At 46.4% G+C, this 23,373-nt stretch overlaps 6 protein-coding genes across 6 annotated transcripts; 2 read left to right on the top strand and 4 right to left on the bottom strand.

Moving 5' to 3' along the window:
• Positions 1–499: 499 nt before the first annotated feature.
• On the top strand, positions 500–5,770 carry LACBIDRAFT_295146 (uncharacterized protein; the record flags this gene model as incomplete). Its single annotated transcript, XM_001885458.1, has 21 exons — positions 500–886; positions 946–1,048; positions 1,104–1,115; positions 1,176–1,281; positions 1,332–1,561; positions 1,616–1,665; positions 1,713–2,033; positions 2,092–2,235; positions 2,294–2,856; positions 2,992–3,088; positions 3,409–3,566; positions 3,710–3,829; positions 3,885–3,999; positions 4,054–4,173; positions 4,234–4,389; positions 4,448–4,585; positions 4,650–4,765; positions 4,817–5,078; positions 5,135–5,276; positions 5,327–5,382; positions 5,443–5,770. 21 exons carry the CDS (start codon positions 500–502, stop codon positions 5,596–5,598), a joined length of 3,552 nt encoding a protein of 1,183 aa, XP_001885493.1. The 3' UTR covers positions 5,599–5,770.
• A 158-nt stretch (positions 5,771–5,928) lies between these two features.
• Positions 5,929–7,408, bottom strand: LACBIDRAFT_306604 (uncharacterized protein; the record flags this gene model as incomplete). The annotated part of the gene is made up of 2 exons (XM_001885390.1): positions 5,929–7,290; positions 7,352–7,408. The coding sequence occupies 2 exons, from the start codon at positions 7,406–7,408 to the stop codon at positions 5,929–5,931; spliced, it is 1,419 nt and encodes a 472-aa protein (XP_001885425.1).
• Positions 7,409–8,159: 751 nt separating this feature from the next.
• On the bottom strand, positions 8,160–8,741 carry LbFd3 (ferredoxin; the record flags this gene model as incomplete). The annotated part of the gene is made up of 3 exons (XM_001885389.1): positions 8,160–8,383; positions 8,474–8,583; positions 8,644–8,741. Coding segments are annotated over 3 exons (432 nt in total), but the record flags the coding sequence as incomplete, so codon positions are not given.
• Positions 8,742–11,238: 2,497 nt separating this feature from the next.
• On the bottom strand, positions 11,239–11,594 carry LACBIDRAFT_306601 (uncharacterized protein; the record flags this gene model as incomplete). Its single annotated transcript, XM_001885388.1, has 2 exons — positions 11,239–11,426; positions 11,495–11,594. The coding sequence occupies 2 exons, from the start codon at positions 11,592–11,594 to the stop codon at positions 11,239–11,241; spliced, it is 288 nt and encodes a 95-aa protein (XP_001885423.1).
• A 596-nt stretch (positions 11,595–12,190) lies between these two features.
• LACBIDRAFT_306600 (uncharacterized protein) lies at positions 12,191–13,417 on the top strand (the record flags this gene model as incomplete). Its single annotated transcript, XM_001885457.1, has 8 exons — positions 12,191–12,391; positions 12,446–12,588; positions 12,646–12,769; positions 12,847–12,889; positions 12,941–13,042; positions 13,103–13,176; positions 13,232–13,294; positions 13,343–13,417. The coding sequence occupies 8 exons, from the start codon at positions 12,191–12,193 to the stop codon at positions 13,415–13,417; spliced, it is 825 nt and encodes a 274-aa protein (XP_001885492.1).
• An 8,858-nt stretch (positions 13,418–22,275) lies between these two features.
• Positions 22,276–22,532, bottom strand: LACBIDRAFT_306597 (uncharacterized protein; the record flags this gene model as incomplete). Its single annotated transcript, XM_001885387.1, has 2 exons — positions 22,276–22,405; positions 22,459–22,532. 2 exons carry the CDS (start codon positions 22,530–22,532, stop codon positions 22,276–22,278), a joined length of 204 nt encoding a protein of 67 aa, XP_001885422.1.
• Between the last annotated feature and the right edge of the window lie 841 nt (positions 22,533–23,373).

The following is a 23,373-nucleotide window of genomic DNA, read 5'->3' as shown; positions in this document are numbered from 1 at the left end:
TTGCAGTCCTTCGCTTTCTTGAGATAAGAAAGTTTCTTATCTTAATTCTCAGTCTCTTGCTCTCAAATTTGGCAATCCATGTAGGCTACACTCCCTCCAAATATGAGCTATGGATGGGAAGGTTATGGTGAGCTCTGGAAGTGTTCGAATGCGTCAAGATGGAGAGCTCAGAGGAGCTCAGGCCAGGGTGAGGCATTTGGGCAGAGTGACAAGCGAACCCTAATCGTGTCACGCTGCCCCTGAAATTTGGCGGGGTCAAACGCCAGAGAAATCGACACCACTTACCTCTATGGTATATGCATAAGCGGAATAGCACTTGACATTATCCCGCGTTTTATTTTCGTGAGGGACCTCATAATCGCAATGTAATTCAGAATTTACAGTTTGGGTTTTATCACTATATGTGTACTTGTTTGGTCGTCGAAATTTAGAGACGCGTCTCCTGACACGCGCCCTGACTCGAACCACCACCACCACCTCTTCAAGTTCAATTGACGCGATGCCCAAACGTCGCGCAGCGCAAAACGACGACTCAGACGACGGAGGTCCTTCCTCTTCCGCGAAACGCGCCAGGACGGAGGAGGGTAGTGATGACGGGGTTGAAATTGACGACGTGCCACCCACCCAAACTCAGACGCGTGTTCGGAAGGGGAAACAACGCATCGAGGACCTTACCCTTGACGGAGAAGATGAAGAGATCGATGACGAAGAACAAGAACAAGAACTTCAGAGGGTCCGACAGGGTCGTCGGTCGACTGGGGGCAACGACACCCAAGGCGGCGGGGCGGGGGGAGAGGAAGATGAAGAGGAAGAAGATGAACAGTTCGAAGCGCAGAATGGGGATAAGATTAGGGCAAAGTTGGAGTCGAAGCGGCATGTTCAGGGTGTTAGTCCCCTTTGCTTTTCCTGTTATCTTGAATGTTGAGCTGACGTTTTTCCGCGTAGGGAGTCGCGGAGTACGGTATAATCGAATACATCGAAATGCACCAGTTCATGTGCCACAAGTACCTCACCTTTCATTTCGGTCCCCAGATCAACTTTATCATCGGTTTGTTCTTTTCTTTCATGTTGTGCTGAGACTCAATCCCATAACTTTGTTGTAGGGCATAACGGGAGTAAGCACTTCGTCGCGGCCGCGTATACGCCTTAGCAGATACTGACTCTGGTTTATCTAGGTGGCAAAAGCGCAGCCTTATCCGCACTCACCGTCGCTCTAGGCGGCAAAGCCAACTCTACCGGCCGAGGAAACGGGATCAAGTCTTTCATCCGCGAAGGCCAAAGGTGCGTTCTTCCTCCTCCCCTACCCTCCCTACTAACACCCCTACTTGCAGCGTCTCAGAAGTAACAGTCCACCTAAAAAACCAAGGCGAAGAAGCTTTCAAACCCTCCGAATACGGCAAGACCATCGTCATCACTCGTAGATTCACGAAAGAGGGCGGGTCGTCTTGGAAGATTAAGAGTAAGGATGGAAAGGTGATTAGTACGAAGAAGGAAGAGCTTGCTGCGATTTGCGATCATATGAATATTCAGGTGGATAATCCGATGAATGTGTTGACGCAGGGTGAGTGTTTCTTCTTTCTTTCTGTGTTTTCAAGAAAGGCTGATGAAGATGTAGATTCTGCGAGACAGTTCTTGAGCGCTAGTCATCCTCAGGATAAATACAAGGTCCGTCTCTCTCCCGCTACTATGAACTTGTGCTAACACACACCCAGTTCTTCCTCCGAGGCACCCAACTCTCCCAGCTCTCAGACGAATACGACACATGCCTCGAAAACATCACACAAACCGCCAAAGTCCTCGCGCAAAAAAAGGAAGCATTACCTGATCTTCGTACGCGCTTCGCAGAGGCTTCAGCGCGGTATCAGGAAGCTGCTAAAGCCAGGGAACAAAAACAGAAGTTGGATGATTTGAAGAAAGAGTTGGCGTGGTCGCATGTTAAGAAGAAGGAGGAGGAGATGACGAGTAAGATTGGGGAGGTTGCGAAGGCTGGTAGGAGGTTGCCGAGGATTGAGGAGAGTATTAAGGATGCGCAGGTGGGTTTTCTTTCTTTCGTTCATTTGGGGGTGGAAGGAAGCTGATGTGGTTTTGTAGAAAGCGTTGGATGTTGCTGAGGAGCAGGTTACGGCTTACGAGGCTGAGTTTCATGCGCTTGGGACTATGGATCATCTTACGGATGAGAGGACGAGGTTGCAGAATGAGATGAGGGGGAATAGAGTCAAGTTGGGGGAGTATACTGTACGTTTCTTACTTTCTTAGTCCTTTTGTGATATATATGCTAATGAAAAACACGCAGGCCGACCTGAAGACAATGGACGCAAGCATCAAAGCGACCAACCGCCAAATCACCGAACTGGAAGAAAAGATCGCGGAAGAAGCACGTAAAATGGCGGTACACACTCAAGCAAGACACGAACAAGTCCAACTTCGACTTGAAGAACTCCGAGCGGAAGTTAGCGCCGCCGAAGAAAAGCATCGTCAACTTATGCTTCAAAAAAAGGAGCTAGCAGTCGAAGCAGACACCGCCAAATCCGCCGGGGTCCAATTGGAACCTCGGCTTACTGAACTCCGCCAAAAAATCACAGAGTGCGATAATATGGTTTCGCAAGCACGGAAAAACGATGCCGATGCGCTTATGCCGTATGGGAAGAATATTAAGGAAGTTGTGAGGAGGATAGCGGGGATGAAGTGGTTTGGGGACGTACCGATTGGGCCGTTGGGTGTTCATGTGAAGGCGCGGGATCCGGAGAAGTGGGGTGAGATATTGAGGGTCCAGTTGGGCGGGTATTTGACTGCGTTTGCTGTTACGGATGCGAGGGATCGGGAGGGGGTTAAGAGGGTTTTGGGGGAGTTTGGGAAGTGAGTTTTTTTTTTTTTTTGCGTTTTCTTTCGTTGATCTTTAGCTGGGCTGTTGCGTGTTCGTTTTGGCTTTTGCTTCTTCCTCTTTTTTTTTTTTGTTTTAATTGAAGAAAAATGCTGACTTTTGTTGTTTAGTACCGGGACGTTGATCATCATCTTTGAGAAGGATTTGTTTGATTATAAGAGTGGGGAACCGCCTGAGAATTATTTGACTGTTCTTAGGGCGCTTGAGGTTCGTGTTCCGTCCCTCTCTGTTTACTCCTCGTTGCCTGCTTCCACCTTGCATTTCCTTCGCTTACCTTTCTTCTATACGTTGACCATCCTTTGCTTTTCCTGCTACAATGACGTTGCTCTCCCCATTCCCTCTTCCCAGCTTCCCTTCACTTTCCCCACCTTCGCTTCCCCACCTTCGCTTTCCCCTTGCCTCCCCTCTCCCTTTCCCCTTCCCCTTTCCCCACCTTCCCTTCCGACATTCCCTTCCTTTCTCCCTCCCTCGCTCTCCCTTCCTTTCTCCATTAACCTTCCTCGTACGCTAACTCTTTTCCTCAACAGATCTCAGATCCCTACGTCCTCCGAATCATGATCAATCAAGCGCACATCGAACAGCAGATACTTGCCAATACTCGCAAGGAGGCACAGCAGGCTTTGATGAGTCTAGGGAGGGGCGGTACGGCTTGGTCTGCTGATGGGTTTAGTGTTCGTGTGTTCAGGTGGGTATCTCTCTTTTTCTGTCTTTCTTGTCTTTTTTGGGGGAAGGTGTTACGTTCTCTTTGGGTGTTGTACTCTCGCTACGCGCGAGGTGTACTTTCTTTCTTTTGGCGTGTTCCTTTCTTTCCTTCTAGGTGCTTACAAGGTGTATTGATCATGGAGAAAACAGGGAAGGAGGGGTGGCTAGTTCGCCGTTGAATATGAGAGGATTGCAGGGCGCCATGAATCTCTTGTTGACTGGACGGGACACTGCTTCTGAGATTCGGTGGGTTGTTCTGTCCCTTGTGTCAAGTCGTCTCGGGCTGATAGAGGTGTACAAGACATTACAATAACCAGAAAGAACAACACCAGCGAGAGCTCGCTGGTATTCAGCAAGATTATGATCGTTTCAAGCAGGTGTACTCAGAGAAGAGGAAGGCAATTGACAGGGTTGGGGTGTGGTTTTCTCCCCCCTTTATCCGGGCGTTGACTGATGATAGGGTCTCGTAGGGGGAGGAACAGCGCGCGAATGGGGAAGTCCGCACTGCCAAGTCAAAGTTGCATAGCCTCCAGCAGGAGGCCAATGATGACTTACCAGCTGGTATGGCGGGCTATGAAGCTGCCAAGGAGGTTCGTCGTGTCAATGATCTAAAGAGAGAAACGTTGGCTGATTCTGAGGTATCCACGTAGGAAGCGGAAGAAGAGAAGAACAATATCAAAGCCCAGTTTACGGACGTCATGGCCCGAAAGAACGAAGTGGACGAGGTGCAGAAGGAGCTGCAGACTACGTTGAATGAGGTCAAAGAGAAGATTGCGAGTTTCCAGCAGAAGAGGAACGATGCTCAGGTGAGGGAGCCTTCCCTGTCTTTCCCGCAGGAGTAGGCGTGCTAAACATGACTTGTAGATGAGAACGGAGAACGCGGGCGAGGTGCGGTTGAAGGCCCAGAATAACAAGATCCATTACGAGACAAAGTTGGCAGACGAAAAGAAAAAAGTTGCAGCTATTGAGGAGGTCGCCGCTGTTCTTCAGGAAGAGTTCCAGGTTGGTTTTCTCGGACACACCTCCGGGGTTGACGGACGCTGATTTGGTGTTACTGGGGATGTAGAATTGGACTGCGAAAGCGGCAGAGTATTGTGAACGTGTGGAGAATCCTCGTCCGCAGGCGGAAGTTCAGAGGCTTTATGAGTCTGTTCAGGCTGCTTTGAAGGAGCGTGAGCGGAGGTGAGTTTCATAGGTTCTACCATCGTCAATTTATCTGATGAGCTCTGGTAGACACGGTGCCTCGGTTGAAGAGATGGCTAAAGAAGTCAACAAGACGAGGGAACAACTCGAAATTGCGGACAAGGCGCTCAAGCACATGGCACAGCTCAACAAGGCACTCAAAGCTTCTCTGATCACCCGGCTGGTCAAGTGGCAAGAGTTCCGGAGGCACATCGCGTTGAGGTGTAAACTTGTGTTTGCGTTCCATCTTTCGCAGAGAGGGTATTATGGAAAGGTGTTGTTTAACCATGATGCCCAAACTTTGATGTTGCGGGTAAGTCGCCTCCTCTATAGGAAGATTTGGAGTACTGATGGTGCTGGTGAGCGTAGGTACAAACGGATGACCAGACGTTGACGCAGGGATCGAAGGATAAGGATCCGCGCTCGTTGAGTGGTGGCGAAAAGTCGTTTTCGACGATTTGCTTGTTGCTGTCGCTCTGGGAGTCAATTGGATGTCCTTTGCGGTGTTTGGGTAAGATTTCTTTCAGAGTCCCTTAACGAGGTTGTTAATGTGGTTTGTAGATGAGTTTGACGTTTTCATGGATGCTGTGAATCGTCGTATTAGTATGAAGATGATGGTGCGTTGACCTTTCTCCTCTTCCAATGGTTTGTGGCTGATGTCGTTGGTACCCATGTAGATTGATACTGCGAACTCTTCCGACAAGAAGCAGTACATCCTCATCACGCCTCAAGACATGACCAACATCCACCTTGGACCTACTGTGCGAGTGTTGAGGATGTCTGATCCGGAGCGGGGGAACGGGATGTTGCCGTTTGGCTCGGCTGCAGCTTGATTCTGTTGAATGTGTTCTTGAATTGGTTGCTCGCGTGCTACTATGGTGACCACGTAATGCAAACTTTTGAACTCTATACTCCTATTGTCCATTAGTATTCATTATGACTATACTCACCTTTATGCTCGTGCTTTGAAGAAATGTAAGAGCTTATTGCAAGGTTTTTGTAGTATGTTTTCGTGAAAGCAAGACAAAGGGAACTTGGTATTGTACGGCGGGTGTAAGTATACAAAATCCAGGGAATATGATAGTAGGTTGGAGAATTCTATCAAACGAGTGTAATTATAGATACAAATAATATATGCACATTCAAGTCCAAATCACTCAGGTTCAAGAGCGATTTCTACCGCCACCAGCCAACGACTTCCACATCCTCTTGATCGTACCTCTTCTACTCGGTAAGGGCTCAGGCTTGAGGGTGGACTGCGGCTCATTTCGAACCGCCAACTCCTCCACGTCAAGGAAACTCGTCTTATTAGGAGTGCTAGAGTCGACAGCCTGCGATAGGACAAAAGGTTCATGTGGGCTACCAGCGAGAACGATCTCCTTTTCAAAGGATGGGTAAGGATTCGTGTGTGTAGACTTGAAGCAGAGGCTTTTAACACGACGCAAAGAGCTCTTCCGCATGCGGGAGAATGAGAACTTTCGTCGTCCTTGATGGTCTGATGTCTGCGACAGTGAAACGTCCGTCGTGCTCGCAAAGGTGCCAGTGGGTGCTGAAAGATCCGTCATACTCGTGGGGCTGGGTGTCGGTGGGCCACTGTCGGTGACTGACTCGTTGCTAGACGACAGAGTTAGACTTGGTGTGCTGCTCGTCAAATGGAGGACAGAGTTTGAAGGAGTCGATCCAGCGCTTTTGACACGTTTGTTTGGTATCGTGGATCGAGGTATCAGGGTACTTAAGGAGGGGGAAGAATGTAAGCGTAAGGTCGAGGGTTTGCCAGGACGATGCGCCTTTGCAGAAACTGGGAGGACCACACCCGAAGAAGCGAGGCCTAATCTAGTAAAGCGAGGTGTAACGTCGTAAGGGGAGGCAATGTACCACGAATTGTCGGTAGGTAAGGGAGGTGAATGCGGTTCGGAGCCCGGGAGATGATGTGGCCCGTTAGGGATAGCAGTTGGATCTATGTAAAAGGAGTGAGGTCGACGTGAGGAGGGGCCAGAGGAGGTCATGCAACGACGGGCGCTATCGTCAGTAGCGGATTCTGAACAGTCCCGCGAGGGAGAAAAATTATAGGCGTCTGTGGGAGAGTGAGCGCTCCGTGGGCGCTGTGGGCGCTGTGATTTGTGTTTCTCCCGACGACGCAACGTATCCAACGGCGACAAGGTTGAGTTTGGTGAAGCGTCCCGGGCCATCGAAATGCAATAATCATGGATAGGCATGATGCCCTCGAAAGACTTCGATCTCGGGACCAATGTTTTCTCGGGGATTTGAGGAAACGCGATCACCTCTGGCTTGGAGAGTTTGAGAGTGTCTGACTGATTATCATGGTCGGCGTCATCGATGATGATAAGGGGCGAGACTGATGGCCCAGCTAAAGGTGATGAACGTAAAGGCTTCCTTCCGGGTGTTGAGCTAAGACGCCGAGATGCGAGAGAACCATCGGAGGACAACGTGATGGAAGGAATTTGTAGGGGTTTTATGAACGGTTCGCCAGCGTTGTTCGCTGTCAAGTCTACGATGGGAAGGAGCTACACCGCAAACCATTGAGTCAACCATCCTTAGTAGTAGGACGTAGCTTTGAAGACGTACTGGACGAGAATCTCTAAGACCCTGTTTATTGGAGGACGATAGCGTCGCTTGCAGCATCTTGCATCAAGGTGGGGGGGGGGGGGGATGTTGGGAAGGAGACGTAGGCGCGCAACACCCTGTGCCTCTTTATTCAGCGTGATCGAGAGACCAAATTATAGCTGAAGATTGCCAGATCTGAAAGGCCAAAACTGACCCTGCAGGTTACTTAGGTAACTCTGCGGCGGGATCACCCTGGGGCCTGCACCATGACAGATTCCATATCTATTATCAACACTGTGACAACTTTCGATAAGCGACTCATCATGAAGAAAGCGGGAGTCAGTGCATGGCACCTGTTAAGAATGCGTCATGCTTGAAGCTTGAGAAGTCAAGGATCTCAGATGATCTCGGCGGATGGAGATGAGCGGGAAAACAAATCTCACCCTGACGCAGTCAAACAACCTCACAGTGACGGCGCGATGATGTCGAAGATGAGTCTGCCAATCGTACGAGTCTGAGGTGCATAGGAAGACCTTCGTCCAACCTATGTGAGTCCTTGAGGCTTGCCTAGAGGCTGACTTACCAGGATTGAACTGAAGCACAATATCCAGTGAATCAGGACGAAGATTAACGGATGAAAAATGATGCTTTGCCAACTTTCGACTGCTTGCAACCAACCATTCTCTGGGTAAATAAATAGTAACAGAATAGACCATGGAATCTGTCAGTGAGATGCCTTCTTCCCTAAGGATGAAAATCGGATTATCAGCAACTTCCATAGATAGCAGAGGGAAGAAGTTACCACTCTGCTAGAGGTAGCGATCTATGTACCGTCGACAAACATATTCCGCGTGGCAGAGGGTAACGTCGCAGTAAGTCCGTCAAGCTCTCGTGTAAGCTTAACCTGACATCCTAATCGGCTGGTATCCGTGAGGCCGAACGCCATGTCGAGCATGTCGTTCTCGTCGTCTTCCGGTTCGGGTAGGAGATCATAGTACTCCGGTGGTAGGATGACATGGCAGGTGGAGCAAGCTACCGAGCCTTCGCAAGCTCCTGAGGGAAGGCGTAGGTTGTTGAATGGGGATCACGGATGAAAAATGAGTTATGATTCGGTTCTGAGATCGATAGGTAATGACCACGCACCTTCAAGATCTATATCGTACTCATGGGCCATGGCTAGGATATCATCACCTTCGTTGGCCTCCACCGTTTTCAGTAAATTCCCCTTTGAGTCCTTAAAATAGACTTTAATGCTGCGAAGATGCCCTACACAATTAGAGCGATGGTAGCGGAAATGGAGGAACGAAGCGCACCCAGTACCAGGCGGTGGTCTATTGATTCCGGAGTGTTGGAAAACTGCAAAACGCCAATGAGTTCGGTACGGTACTATTCCCGATAATTCTACAAACCTGCCGACGTATGAAAGCTACGCGTCCTGCTGGACGAGAATTTCGACCTGCCTCTTCCGTTCCCCTTTGCGTTATTGGACGGTGATGTCCGTTGCGGTAGACTTCCTAAGTATCGCCGCAGCAGGGTAAAGCTTGGTGTCATCAGGGAGTGAAAGCAGCAACACGTGATTTCGGTCTTTCTCAACCTGCTTGTGCTGCCAATGTGCTGCTTCCTGTCAAGTTACGGTGCTCGGCTCCTGGAGGAGCCACGGTTGCCCGTTTTATGAAGTACGATTCTAGAGGCCACCCTCAGCCACTCTCGACGGGAACCGTGCTCTTCCATCCCCTAATGTGCTTTTCGCAGAGGATTCGCCGTATAAAACCGATTGCGCAACATCTTCCATTTAGGCGTGCAAGAGGATCGCCGTCTTGTGGCCTACGCAACTTGATCTCATTGCAGTATTCCGCACTTGCCACCGAAATTCACTCCAGGCCGCTCAACCTTCAACCCTCCGACCCACGAAAGTGTTATCGCATCTTCTCGACTCGGCATGCCGCTCCAGATTTTTGACCTTTCATAAGCAAAAGTTTCAACGTCCATCTCCAGCCGCCGCGTCGCCTACATGTGCCAAGTGAACAAAAAAGGTTCCGAACTTTTCCGTCTGTCGTCATCATGCCCTCTTCCTCGTTGTGGTCCATCCGCAAAACCGAGAGGACGCGGTATATTTGAAGGGAACGTAGCGATGGAAGGGGAGGAAGTGGGCTCTTTGACTAGTTCTGCGCTCTGGTGAAGCATGGCGTACGTCCTTTTCTCTTTTCACCCTTCTCTTTTTTCCAAAACACGTTCCTGACACCGGCATACAGACCCACAAAGTTCACCTCGTTCTCATTCCTCATGCCCTCTTCGATTCTTTCCCACAAGACGGGCAAGGGCTCATTCCTTTCCCCGACCTTCTCTTCCCTTCTCCTACCTGTGACCAGCTCTGGGCTGCTGTACAAGATTCGTCAAATCCGCTCATTACCTTGAAAACAAGTACTTGGTGGTCGACTCTGAGCGGCCGAGCTGACCGCAGGCCAGAGTAGAATCCTGCCGTTTGTGCTTACGCCGTTCTTGCTTGGATTGAGGATGCGGTCCCGGGAGATTGGGGGTGGCGATTAAGAGCGATGGTTGTCTCTGTCGGTGGCGAAGTTTTTGGAGGGCGCTACGCCCTGTGTCCTTCTAGCAGGTGTAAGTACGATACTCTGCTGCCCTGGTTCTTTCATCTTCCACCATTCAACTTCCATTCCCTGTAGCCGCTACCTTTGCTTACATTGGTGATCGACGGGGGATTTGACGAACCTCTCCTACCCTTTCAGTTTCTAGATGGAATTAAGGACGGCAGTAAACAATCTCTGTGCTGTGGAGATCCTATCTGCAATGTGAGTCTCTTGGATTATTCCCCGATGATACGAATAACAACATCCCTTTGACAGAATGACTACCCTTATCAACCTCCGGATTCTTGAAACGCCTTTTGACCCCCACTATCCTCTCTTCCCGTGTTACGAGCAAATGTGACACTGGTCTCCCTGTTGATCTCAGTTTGCTAGGCCATTCACACTCACAACAGGACACCTGTGGTCCGTCTTTTTGGTTCTCCCTTTCTGTCCTGACTCATGCATGTATGTTAGACCCACGTTATGGTCTCCGCTCTCAGCTGGTCATAATTCACTCTCTCCGTTTGTAGGGTATGGAAGTTGGTCCATCTTGGGTTAGCATTTCTTTGAGAGGTCGTAATACAACTTACTGCGCAGAATGTACGCAACGCCCATTGGTATCGTGTACAACTTCTGCGCTACTTATAAAACATGAATTTCTGCTCCAGTATCAATCAGATATGCGCGACAGAGGTTGTAGACGAATGAGAAAACATTGACCGGTTCAGCGCTTGATATCGAGTCAGCGCAGGTGACCCACTTTGCTACCAAAAAAGTTACAGGGTGCGGAGAAGGACGGGGGGAAAGATGATGATAAAGGATCTAGCAATGGTTTAAGTCCACCTCGGTACCAGTGCCCAATCAGCTACAGCAGAATAACCACCTTCTTGGATGGCGACACTCTAGATATAAGGAATCCCACTTCTTGGCCCGGAGGAAGAACGGTTTATGAGCACGGCTCCTCGGAAGAATAGCTTGGACATGATGTTGGGACGTTGGAGGTCAACAGTATTCCAGCCATCTTGGTTGGGTAACAAGACGTTTGGCTGGGTTTCCCTTCCCTGTGCGACTTGCTGTTAGTCCTGCAAGTCATAGAGATATCAATCAGGAATACCAACCTGCGGCGAATGTAGGCTCGATGTATGTAGTCTAGCTGCAGGTGGAAGAGTATAGTGGCCCGGAATCGCCGCTCCTGGAGGTACCGCTGCGTACGTCTGATTTCAGTAGGAATTAACGACGAATGAAGGAGACCCACACGTCACAACGCAACAGGGCTTTTTTCCCTCCCAGCGGCTTCCTACTAACGCTCCCACCAATCCTCCCCTACGTCGCCGAAATGAACGAGAGCATATGGACGAATGAGAAGCGAGATATGGCTGCAAGTCGCTCAGGATAACCGAGAGACGACGCCATCTGCTCTTCGCGATCGGCCATGAAGTCGACGAAAACTTGGTGAAGGATATGGTGGAGCATGGCGCGTAAGACGTCGAGAGTCAAAGTAGCACAGAGACCTAGTCGGTGACTTATTAGCTGACCATCTCTTCAAAAGTTTCAAAGAGGTTATAAATGCTTTACGTACCTGGCGCCACATGCCAGCAGTACTTTGAACCATCGGAAACGCGGACACGTGAAGAGGAAGGCCCGCTACTAAGAAGAGTCGGCAGAGGGCAAGCAAGCATCTTCCAGCCAGCGTTCAGACTTTCGCAACCTAAGGGAGCCTCTTGTGTAGGTGAAAACTTGTCGTAGTTTACAGCTGCAGTCGATTAGCAAAAGAAGAGTCAGAAGGGATAGAGCGGCGACGTACTGAACTATCCAGCCCCGTGTATGCAGCAGCAGGTGGATTTCGTCTGCGTTGTGGAGTGGTGCCAGTGTGGCTTCTCAGTAACGAATGAACGGACGAAGGGGGAAGATCCGTATGCTGCAGCAGACATGCGTGGTTTAGCTTGCTTTTCGTTCACCATACATCATACTTCTTGTGCTGTGGAAGGACGTGATTTGCGAGTGCAGTGGTCCTGTTTGTTTTGTGGGTGGGCAATGGAACAAGCCTAACACTTTGATAGCGAAAAGGGGGTAACTCTATTTGAGGAGGGTGTCAATTTGCGCACAGGTAGATCCGTGCTTTAGGGTAGAAACTGGCCTTCGATGGTAACGTAGAGCCAGAAGATTAATATTACTTGCCGTACTACTTATGTTCATAGTGGTCACATGACTACAACACACTGCAGCACTGTGCCAATTGACGCTCTAACCATTCCTGTTATCAACCACCATCATCATGACCGCAAACGAGACTATCAGTACCAACAACACCAACAATATGAACATTACAGGGTTGAATCTTGCGGGAAACGACCTTCTGCAAGCGATCAGCGTAGGTGGCCTTCCTGCACTCGAGGTTGTCGCTGCGTCTGGCGACACCTTTCCACCTCTGAAGGCGGCTGTCGTTGAGGCATTGGCCATAATCGGAATCGTCAAGGTGTGTATCCTTACTGTAATCATTCCGCTACGTCTATCTATGTGATGGCCACAGAAATTCAAGATCAATAAGAAGGATTGGGCCGCTTTTTCGGGGAGTCTCATTCGGAAGGTCGAGGAGATTGTTCAGGCTATCTGTCAATACAACGAGAGTCGAATTCCATTGACTTTGCAATCAAATGTTGAGAATCTGAAAGGGTGCGTGGTTTTGACAGCTTTATTGTGGAGAATTCCTTGATTGAAGTCATGCACTAGCATTTTGGATCATATGAAAGAAAATGTGATGAAGATCCAACAACAGACCTCATTCAAGAGAGTAGCCAATTTTAGAAAAGATCCAGAACAAATTGAGGGATTCCAGGCCAGGCTGAATGCACTTGTAAGCATCATGAGGTTTGATGTACATAAACTGTTCTAAATCATCACATTTGCTTGATTATTCAGCCTAACTTTCAGGCCTCTCTTGGGGTTGGTGTCGAGGGAAGTTTGCAAAAAGCAAGTAAGTCAAGTTGTAGATATTTAACTTGATATTCTTTCTTAAATTGTACAGATGCCAAGGAGAGGGAGATTTTGGAAGATACTAGAACACCAGAGGCCACCAAGGCTATCAAGAGGGAGAATATTGTTGAAAGGCCTGCAGCTACGGAAAATGGTATGTACACACTTGTACCCCAATACTATTGCTTGATAGCTTATTATTTTTTTCATGAAGTACCTCAGGTAAATGTGCTTAATCAGGCACATGATTTTCAAATCAATGATAGTGTATTCAATTCTGCAAATACTGTAAGTGATTGACTTGTTTAAAATGCCTCTTCTCAAAACCATTGATCTACTATAGATCAATATCAATGACAACAGGGAAATTGAAGCCAAGATAGCAGATGCAGCAGATCAGTTAAAGGTAAGTCAAAAATTTATCACCAGCTTATATCATCAACAAACAATACAGGTGGAAAAATGGCTGCAAGAGCTTAGAGCTCCATCACATGGCAAAGTAAGAGAGAGATGCATGCCTGGAACCTGACTGGATGTGCTTCATGATATCCAAACATGGCTTGATGATCTTGATATGCATAACATCTTCTGGCTTTCTGGCAGTCCTGGTTCTGGAAAGACAACAATTGCTTCAACTGTGGTTGCTGGCTTTCACTGTTTTTCTGGGCAATTTTTTTTCCACCGTGATGAAGCTGAGCTTCGGGACCCAGATAACTTATGGAGACGTCTTGCTTTGGACCTTGCTCTAGGATCCAATGATCTCAAAAAGGCTATAGCTCAGGCACTGGAGACTCAAAAAGCTAACATCAGAGGCTTTGATATTTCTATGCAATTTGAGCACTTTATTGCCCAGCCACTAGGGGAGGTTTTTAGAACCTCAGAAAAGGCTCTTCTTATTGTTATTGATGCTCTTGATGAGTGTGATTCATATGAGAAACTCTTGCCTTCATTGACATCCTGGTCTTGCCTTCCTAAATCTTTGAAGCTCCTCATTACAAGTCGCCATTATGGTGATATTTGGTCTTCACTAGAATCTGTCAGTGTTCACCATAATCTACATACTGGACATGAGATATCTACTCAGACTTCTGATGACCTGGAAAAATACTTTATTGCAAGATTTTCTCAGGCAACTAGGTTGCCCCAAAATTGGCCTGGTCCAGCCAAAGTATCACTTCTTGTAAAAAAAGCTGCTGGGCTGTTCATTTGGGCTAAATCTGCAATGGACTTTATCTTGCATAAGGGAGGTGATCCTGAAGAGAGGCTAGATATCATTTCTGCTGGCTCTGGGGAAGGAATTGATGCTGTTGACAGCTTGTATCATCAGGTCATTTCTGTTGCTTTGCAAGGTCTCAGAAAATCAGAGGAAACAACATTAAGATTGGTTCTGGGTTCAATTGTTATTGCAAAGAATCCACTTCACATTGAAGACCTAAAAGATCTTCTGGAAGTCAAAGATGCAATGCTAAATTCAATAATCAGTCAACTTAGCCCAATTCTATCTATTAGTGATGCAAGCTATTTGCATGTTTGTCACCAGTCAGTTGCTGATTTTCTGCTGGATCCAAAGAGATCCAAAGATTTTTGGATAGACGGTCAACTGAACAGTCTCTGCTTTGCTGGCTATTGCTTGAAATTTATGAATGCAAACCTAAAATTCAACTTCTTTGATTTAAAAACATCCTATGTTCTGAACAAAGACATGCCAGAGTTGAACGACCATATCAAGAAAGTGAAATCTACAGCTTTGGATCATGCAAGCTACTTCTGGGCCAGCTATTTGCAGAAGAACTGTGATGAAATGATACACCTGAAAGTACAGGCTGCAGTGGAGGAATTTTTGATGGTTCATCTTTTACACTGGCTTGAAGTTATGAGTCTGATGGAAAGAGTGAACCATGCTGCTCAACTACTGTTGTTAGCTGCAAGTTGGATTAGAGTAAGCTATGCATATATGAAATTTACTATTATCCTAATACAAATTACAGGTTTTGAAGCCCAGCTTATCTGACTTTGCAAATGATGCAAGTAGATTTGTAATGGAATTCCTGGAACCAATATCTCTTGCAGCGCCACATATATATTTGTCAGCACTACCATTTGCTCCACAAATTTCGAAAGTCTCTATACATTATATGAAGCTATTTCAAAGGACATTGACTGTGAAGATGGGTCAAATGGAACATTGGTCAGAAAGATGTGTTCTCAGACTTGCAGACCATGATGCTAAAGTGACTTCAGTTGCATTTTCTCCTGATGGTAGGCACATTGTTTCTGGATCTTGATGATGAGACAGTTAGAGTGTGGGATGCTCAGACAGGTCAGAGTGCCATGGATCCTCTCAAAGGCCATGATGCTGTGTTAGTTCAGTTGGATTTTCTCCTGATGGCAGGCACATTGTCTCTGGATCTGATGATGAGACAGTTAGAGTGTGGGATGCTCAGACAGGTCAGAGTGCCATGGATCCTCTCAAAGGCCATGATGGTAGTGTTAGTTCAGTTGGATTTTCTCCTGATGGCAGGCACATTGTCTCTGGATCTGATGATGAGACAGTTAGAGTGTGGGATGCTCAGACAGGTCAGAGTGTCATGGATCCTCTCAAAGGCCACTATGGTGGTGTTACTTCAGTTGGATTTTCTCCTGATGGCAGGCACATTGTCTCTGGATCTTGGGACAAGATGGTTAGAGTGTGGGATGCTCAGACAGGTCAGAGTGTCATGGATCCTCTCAAAGGCCATGATGGTATAGTTACTTCAGTTGCATTTTCTCCTGATGGCAGGCACATTGTCTCTGGATCTTCAGATGAGACAGTCAGAGTGTGGGATGCTCAGACAGGTCAGAGTGTCATGGATCCTCTCAAAGGCCATCATGGTAGTGTTACTTCAGTTGGATTTTCTCCTGATGGCAGGCACATTGTCTCTGGATCTTGGGACAAGACAGTTAGAGTGTGGGATGCTCAGACAGGTCAGAGTGTCATGGATCCTCTCAAAGGCCATGATGATACAGTTACTTCAGTTGGATTTTCTCCTGATGGCAGGCACATTGTCTCTGGATCTGATGATGAGACAGTTAGAGTGTGGGATGCTCAGACAGGTCAGAGTGTCATGGATCTTCTCAAAGGCCATATGGTGGTGTTACTTCAGTTGGATTTTCTCCTGATGGCAGGCACATTGTCTCTGGATCTTGGGACAAGATAGTTAGAGTGTGGGATGCTCAGACAGGTCAGAGTGTCATGGATCCTCTCAAAGGCCATGATGGTACAGTTACTTCAGTTGCATTTTCTCCTGATGGCAGGCACATTGTCTCTGGATCTTGAGGACAAGACAGTTAGAGTGTGGGATGCTCAGACAGGTCAGAGTGTCATGGATCCTCTCAAAGGCCATGATGGTTGGGTTACTTCAGTTGCATTTTCTCCTGATGGCAGGCACATTGTCTCTGGATCTTGGGACAAGACAGTTAGAGTGTGGGATGCTCAGACAGGTCAGAGTGTCATGGATCCTCTCAAAGGCCATGATGGTACAGTTACTTCAGTTGCATTTTCTCCTGATGGCAGGCACATTGTCTCTGGATCTTCAGACAAGACAGTCAGAGTGTGGGATGCTCAGACAGGTCAGAGTGTCATGGATCCTCTCAAAGGCCATGATGATACAGTTACTCCAGTTACATTTTCTCTTGATGGCAGGTACATTGTCTCTGGATCTTGGGACAAGACAGTCAGAGTATGGGATGCACAGACAGATCAGAGTGTCAGGGATATTCTCCATGGCCATGATAATCTTGTTACTTCAGTTGGATTTTCTCCTGATGGCAGGCACATTGTCTCTGGATCTTGGGACAAGACAGTCAGAGTGTGGGATGCTCAGACAGGTCAGAGTCTCATGGATCCTCTTAAAGGCCATTATGGTACAGTTACTTCAGTTGCATTTTCTCCTGATGGCAGGCACATTGTCTCTGGATCTGAGGACAAGACACTCAGAGTGTGGGATGCTCAGACAGGTCAGAGTGTCATGGATCCTTTCAAAGGCCATGATGGTATAGTTGCTTCAGTTGCATTTTCTCCCAATGGCAGGTACATTGTCTCTGGATCTTGGGACAGGACAGTTAGAGTGTGGGATGCTCAGACAGGTCAGAGTCTCATGGATCCTCTCAAAGGCCATCATGGTACAGTTACTTCAGTTGCATTTTCTCCTGATGGCAGGCACATTGTCTCTGGATCTCAGGACAATACAGTTAGAGTGTGGGATGCTCAGACAGGTCAGAGTGTCATGGATCCTCTGAAAGGCCATCATGGTACAGTTACTTCTGGTGCATTTTCTCCTGATGGCAGGCACATTGTCTCTGAATCTGGTGACAAGACAGTTGAGGATACTGAGGTAGGTCCAGCAATTACGAATCCCTTCTCAGTGTCTTGTCTTTCCCCTTGTGCCACTTCAAGAAATCCTGTTGTACTGCCAATCACCCCCATACATCCTGATAATGGGAACACTCCCATATCTGAGTTGCATAAAACTTTTTTTTGTGATCCCTATGGTATACCATTGTTAAAATTCTGTCATCATCAAAAAAATTGGATCATGCTGACAGATAATACCTATCTCCTATGGCTGCCACAGCAAAATAAATTTGGTTTGTTCTGGCCAAGAACAACTACTGTGATTGGTTGCAATCCAACTTTACTTCAGTTCAAAAACTTTGTTCATGGTATAAACTGGAGCCAGTGTTTTTCATCATTAAATGATCACATTTAAGGACCTCTACATTCCATAATCTGGTTCCAGCATTTGTGATATTTCATTCATCATTGTGTTTCATCACCCTCCTGTTATTTACCACTTTTATAGCTTTTCATTCATTACACAACATATCACAAACATTATTATAACATCCCTATTTACCACGTTCTCAACTTTGACTGGCTACTTCTATCTTTTGACCCTTGAAATGAAAAGCAATGAAAAATTAATGGGCAATGCCTCTGATAAGGAAAAATATTACAATTTACCTAGCACAGGTATTTTCCTTTTGAAAGTATTTATTATGATTACACTGGATGTAAGCCACATTAACTTGGACCAAATTATTGTAAAGAAATTCCAAAACATTTTATGGTAACAATGTCTGAAAAATTGTAAAGTTATTGTGAATTTTCTTTGACAAACAATAGTATTATCTAAAGAAAAACCACAATAATCTTACACTTTTTCAGGCATTGTTACTGTAAAATTATTTTAAATTATTTTACAATAATTTGGTTCAAGTTAATGTGGCTTGCATCCAGTGTCATACAGGCACTAAGTTCTCATGATCAAAAAGTGGATATAGACATAGTAAGAATATTTCAATTTTATGGTTATCACTGTGATATCATCTTGTCCCCATCTCAGGTTTTTGACAAGCAGAGATTTATTTTAATAGTTTATTGTTGGTCTACTGTAGGCCTTTGTACATATCATGGCCTACAGAGCTAATAAACCGATGTTGATTTACAAAGCCCACATAGGCTTTGGAAACACAGCCAAACCATGAGCCTCTGATGAGCAACTGTCAATGGGAGTTGAGAATCACTGGCATTGATGCTATGAATAGATGAATGAGACATTGATACAAGGGATTCCAAGTGTTATTCCACTGGGGGGCAACAGAGTTTGGCTATGGAAGATAGCCAGATGTCAGGTGACTTAGGCTGACTTTTTTTCCTAAGAATTCCTTAGGATATCTATGAGCCTAAGACCCATGTTGATGCCATCGCACAGCACTCACTGATGCTTGGCTGTTCCTTCATTGTGGGTCATGGCTGACTGGGGGCACGCCCTCTGGACCCAATGTACACATCTTTAATCCCAGTTTCAGTACACAGCTTCCATCCCAATTCCCATGTACATTTTTAATTCCAATCTTTATATGTTTGTGTAAATTACTGCTACATCTACATATATGATAGATTTTGTATCACAGTTGTTAGTGAGAAAGCTTTCTGAGGGTGGTTCATTGAATTACAATCTCTGTATGTGCCAAGTCCAAAGCCTGTTGGGCAGTGCAGCCCCCAACCCCTGCCTTCAGATGAATAACTGGGTTGCACCAACAACATAGGTCATAGCAGGCTGGGGGCAGGTTCTCTAATCCCAGTTTTTTCAAATTCCACCTTGCAAAATTTAAATTGGTTACTTCAATATATAGCTTTGAGAGGTGCACATGAAGATCCAGGAGCTCTTTACACTCCTCCACCTATTCCTACTGGACTCCTGGATCCCTACCAGACTGGACTAGGACTGGGACAATTTTTATGTTGGCTGATCACCATACAAATTTTGTGTCCCAGTCCTAGTGGAGTCCTGGTAAAGTCCTACTGGAATGGTCCCAAACTACTAGGAATTGGTATAGTGGAGTCCAGTACTAGGAGTCCACTAGGAGTCTAATAGAAATTTCCAAGCACAAGAAGTCCAGTAGGACCAGTAGTTTGTCACTGTTGTTGTTATAACCTGTGATATAGGATTGGAAGGGAATGCCCAGAGGCCATAGTCAAACAGTGGTATATAGCTAGATTTGGATATCTTACATAATATATTGATCTTTTGTCTTGAACCACCATCTTGTCAGCAGTCTTGCCATCCTCTTGCACTACATGTAGTGCTTTGTATATCTGTACTTCCTACAGTATGCATAATCATGTTGGGCCAGCTGAGTATCTTGTAACTGCTCATTGCTCACTTATGGGTGTTGATCCCAGATCCACCCATTCTTGCCTCCTCCTTCCCTCTTGGCTTCAGCTATGCGAGAAGTTCAGAGTGAACGCTTCACATAACCACATAGCATGCCTGTGGGGGCAAAACCTGATATGGACTTTCCTTCTTTGCTTGTCATGATCTTTCCTTCCTCAAGTCGGTGATTGAGTTCAATTTGGTTTTGCAGATTGACTGTTAAGCAGATTTACCTGACGACTTGGATGGCATAGTACCACCTTACATACTTGAAGGGCTTTCTCTTGTACCACATCACACTTGAAGCTTTGGTCTTACGATTCCCTCCTATCTGGTTTTGCTCGTCCTGATCTTTCCTTCCTCAAGTCGGTGGTCGATCTGGATTTGGTTTTGCAGATTGATTGTTAAGATGATTTGTGTACTTTACCCTCCCCCACGGATTCCAGATGGAGTCCACATGGGCTCCATAATTCCATCTGGGCTCCATTTGGAAAAGACCTCACCCTACAATTTTGTTGAAAATCCATCTGGACTCCACATGGACTCCACCTGGAATCCAAGTGGCCTCCAGATGGATTTGATCACAGTTTCAACATGGACTTTGCCTTGTTCAAATTATGGCAAGTCCCAACTTTAGCCAGATGTCAGGTTACTTAAGAATGCTGATAAATCAATATGACTTTTTATGATATTTCTATCTAATCATGCAAGGGTGGAAGAAGGTCCGTAATCTTGAGTATAAATGAAAGATAATAGGCAAACACAGGGTTGCCTCAATGTGAGGGCAACCTGCGAGAAATGTATATTATGGCCTCAATGTCCTATTACCTATAAATGTTAATGAGGGAAGGGGAAGGGGGGGAGAGTATGTAAGTGTCTTTTGAAAAAGGAAGAAAGAAGTTGAGTGGAGTGGAGTGGAGCAATGTTTGTGAGAGGCCAGGATAAAAATCTGAAATAGTACAATTCAGAGAGAAAATAGTCCAATGTTAAATGAAAAAAGTCGATAAAGCAAACGGTCGTAGCTGGTTGGTGGGCAGGGTGCCCAAATAACATAGCTTGGAGAAGAACAGGATTCTTTCTGATGTAGATCTGAAAGGTATCCAATGCCCATTGTCCAATTGCTTGAATGATGTTGGGAGGTACACCAGCTTCAGCAAGGGAAGTGGCACCTCCAGCATGCATAGATTGACCTGCAATATCAGCAGGGAAGAAACAGCAGAGTTGTTTCATGAACCAGGAGTGGGTTGGCACACTGCCAGACTCACACAACCAAAGTTCAGGTTTTAATGGGTGAAGGGTGTCTCGTGATTGAAAGTATGATGCAAAAAATGAGTATGGGTTGGTTGGGAGGTTTATCTTTTCAATAATAATCAGGTTTCCTTCATAGAAGCGGTTGGCCTTGTGGCCATGCAGCCAAAATGAGTAGGATTTTTCAGTGATATTGACGGTGTGCCGCAGAATGACTTTCTGATAATTGCGCTGTGCAACTTTGTCTGGGAAGGTAATCTCTCCAAGACACATGAGGCCATGGAAACCTGTCTCTAGCATTGAGAGGAATAGTTTGTCATCATGACAAGTTGAAGATCCTATGGCAGAGATGACAGTTTGCAGATCGGTGGTTGACAGTGGGTGTTTTCGTTTTACAGGAGTTCCAAAGTGGCGTTGACATCCTGTCATAGTATGCAACACAAGCATAGAGTTGCATCGAGGTTGACTGTGTGACCTGCAAGAATGTTCGTCCATTCTGAGTCAGGGAATTCAGGACATGTGGGTGAGTTGATGAGAGAACACTTTGTGCCCTTAGGGTCAACTGCATACAGTTTGAGGAGGTCCAGCGTAGCTGTGAGGGAAGGGGATAAAATGACCGAATGGATGAAATCTGATATAATCCATGGGTATTGAGACTCATCGGGTTTTGCATGTTTAGTTGGGCGAGATAGTTCTTCTTCATCAATCTGTTGTTCAATGGGTGATTTTGAACATTCCCTGTTGCCATGGCGTTCGGCTTTGGACAAGTGGTGTTCATGGTTTTCAAGGATGACAATATAGTGTGCAAAGGCATCTTTGACTCCTGTCTGGTCTTCAGGTAATGTGCCAATGAGTGTGGTGTAGATTCGGCTGAGTGCTGTGGCTTTCGAGATTTGTGAGCCACAGAAATCTTTGATTGCCTTGTTGCAAGCAGCAAGAGCAGCGATAGAAACTGGGACATTCCCAAGTGTTCGATTTCGCATTTGCTCAGATTCCAGAGACAAGGATTGGCGATTGCCAGAACCTCATTTGATCCTGTTGTCCACTTGCACCATTGTTACCACCTTGAGTAGTGTCGTCGTTACTACCAGAAATAGGAGTTCCAAGCAGAGTAGGAGTTGCATCAACAACATTGCCAGTAGACATGAGATGAAATAATGAGGATTTGATCTGATGCAACTAAGAGTTGTAATGTGAATGGAAGATACCGCTACCTCAGAAGGATGAGGTAGGAGGAAGAGAGAGGAATGTTCAACTCTGCTCAACCTGACTCGCTGGTCTCAGAGACCAGGAATATCTCAGGGAGAGGAGATGTGTTACCTCCCCTAGGCACCTGTGCACCTGATTATACTACTGTAAAAATAATTCTAAACTCGATTAACAAGTAAAATTCAAGTATATTTATTTATTGAATAGAAGTACATAAATGTATTTTACTACTTTAAATGTTGAAGAGAGGGGGGAGGGTGTGATGGAAAGTGATGGAGAGGGAAGTGGTAGGGAGAGAGTGGTAGAGTGATGGAGGGGAAGGAAGTGAAGGAGGGAGTGGAGTGGATTGATGGAAGAATGTACTGGAGTGATGGGAGGGGGGGATGGAGGGGGGGAAACAATGGTGAGTACTCACCTGGTATCCTGAAGGGCAGTCATCTTCATACGCCAGCGGTCGTCTTCATGGGTGGGTGGTCTGCTCATTATCATATGTGGGCACTCGTTTTTGCTCATTTTCGTATGTGGGGGTCATGATCATGGACACGTTGTGGTTGTGGTTGTGTATGTTGTCCATGGGTGGTAGTCCGTGTCATGGACATGGAGGCATTGTATGTGCACGCTTGTTTTCTTATGTGCATGCTTGTTCGCGACGTGGACATGTCATAGCTGGGTGGGGCTGTATGCAATGTTCGTGGGCAGTATGCATTGTATGCATCACTTGTGGGTGGTATGTGTCGTTTGCTGGCAGAATGTGTCATGTGGGGGCGTCATCATCACTAGGGGTGGGGGTACTAGTATGAATGAAGGAATGGGGGTGGTGGGCTACTTACCTCAGTGGATGGTGATGATGTCATGCATTGTCACCATCTGGACAACATGGCATGTCATTGTCTCCATCCACCATCAATCTTGTTCAGCTGCAGGAGGTGGTGACGTGGTGGCGACACATTGATGGTTGGGGTTGTCATTGTCATGTGGTGGTGTTGTTGTTGTTGTGTGGTGGCATTGTTGTTGTTATGTGGTGGCGTTGTTGTTGTCATTTGTGTGTGATGTGCATGAATGAAGGTGGTGGGTGGTGGGCTGTGGGTTTTGTGAACCAGATGGTGGTGGGGCAAGAAAAGAAAGACGACTGGTGTTTGACCAGCATGGCAATGAACAACCAGCACGTGTAGCGTGCAGAACATGCCAAGTGCCACAGCAATATATAGTACTGGTTTGCATTGTATATTAAAGGCTGTGTGGTTGAATGGTTAATTGTGTGAGTATCTTGGTCATTGTGTTCATGAGCTTGAGTGTTCAATTCTTGCTAATGCACTTTCATTTTTTATAT

Source organism: Laccaria bicolor, genomic scaffold (genome assembly GCF_000143565.1).
Source record: "Laccaria bicolor S238N-H82 LACBIscaffold_31 genomic scaffold, whole genome shotgun sequence".
In the NCBI taxonomy this organism is placed as follows: domain Eukaryota; kingdom Fungi; phylum Basidiomycota; class Agaricomycetes; order Agaricales; family Hydnangiaceae; genus Laccaria; species Laccaria bicolor.
Note: the sequence above shows the minus strand (reverse complement) of the source record. Positions and strands in the feature narration are given on the sequence as shown.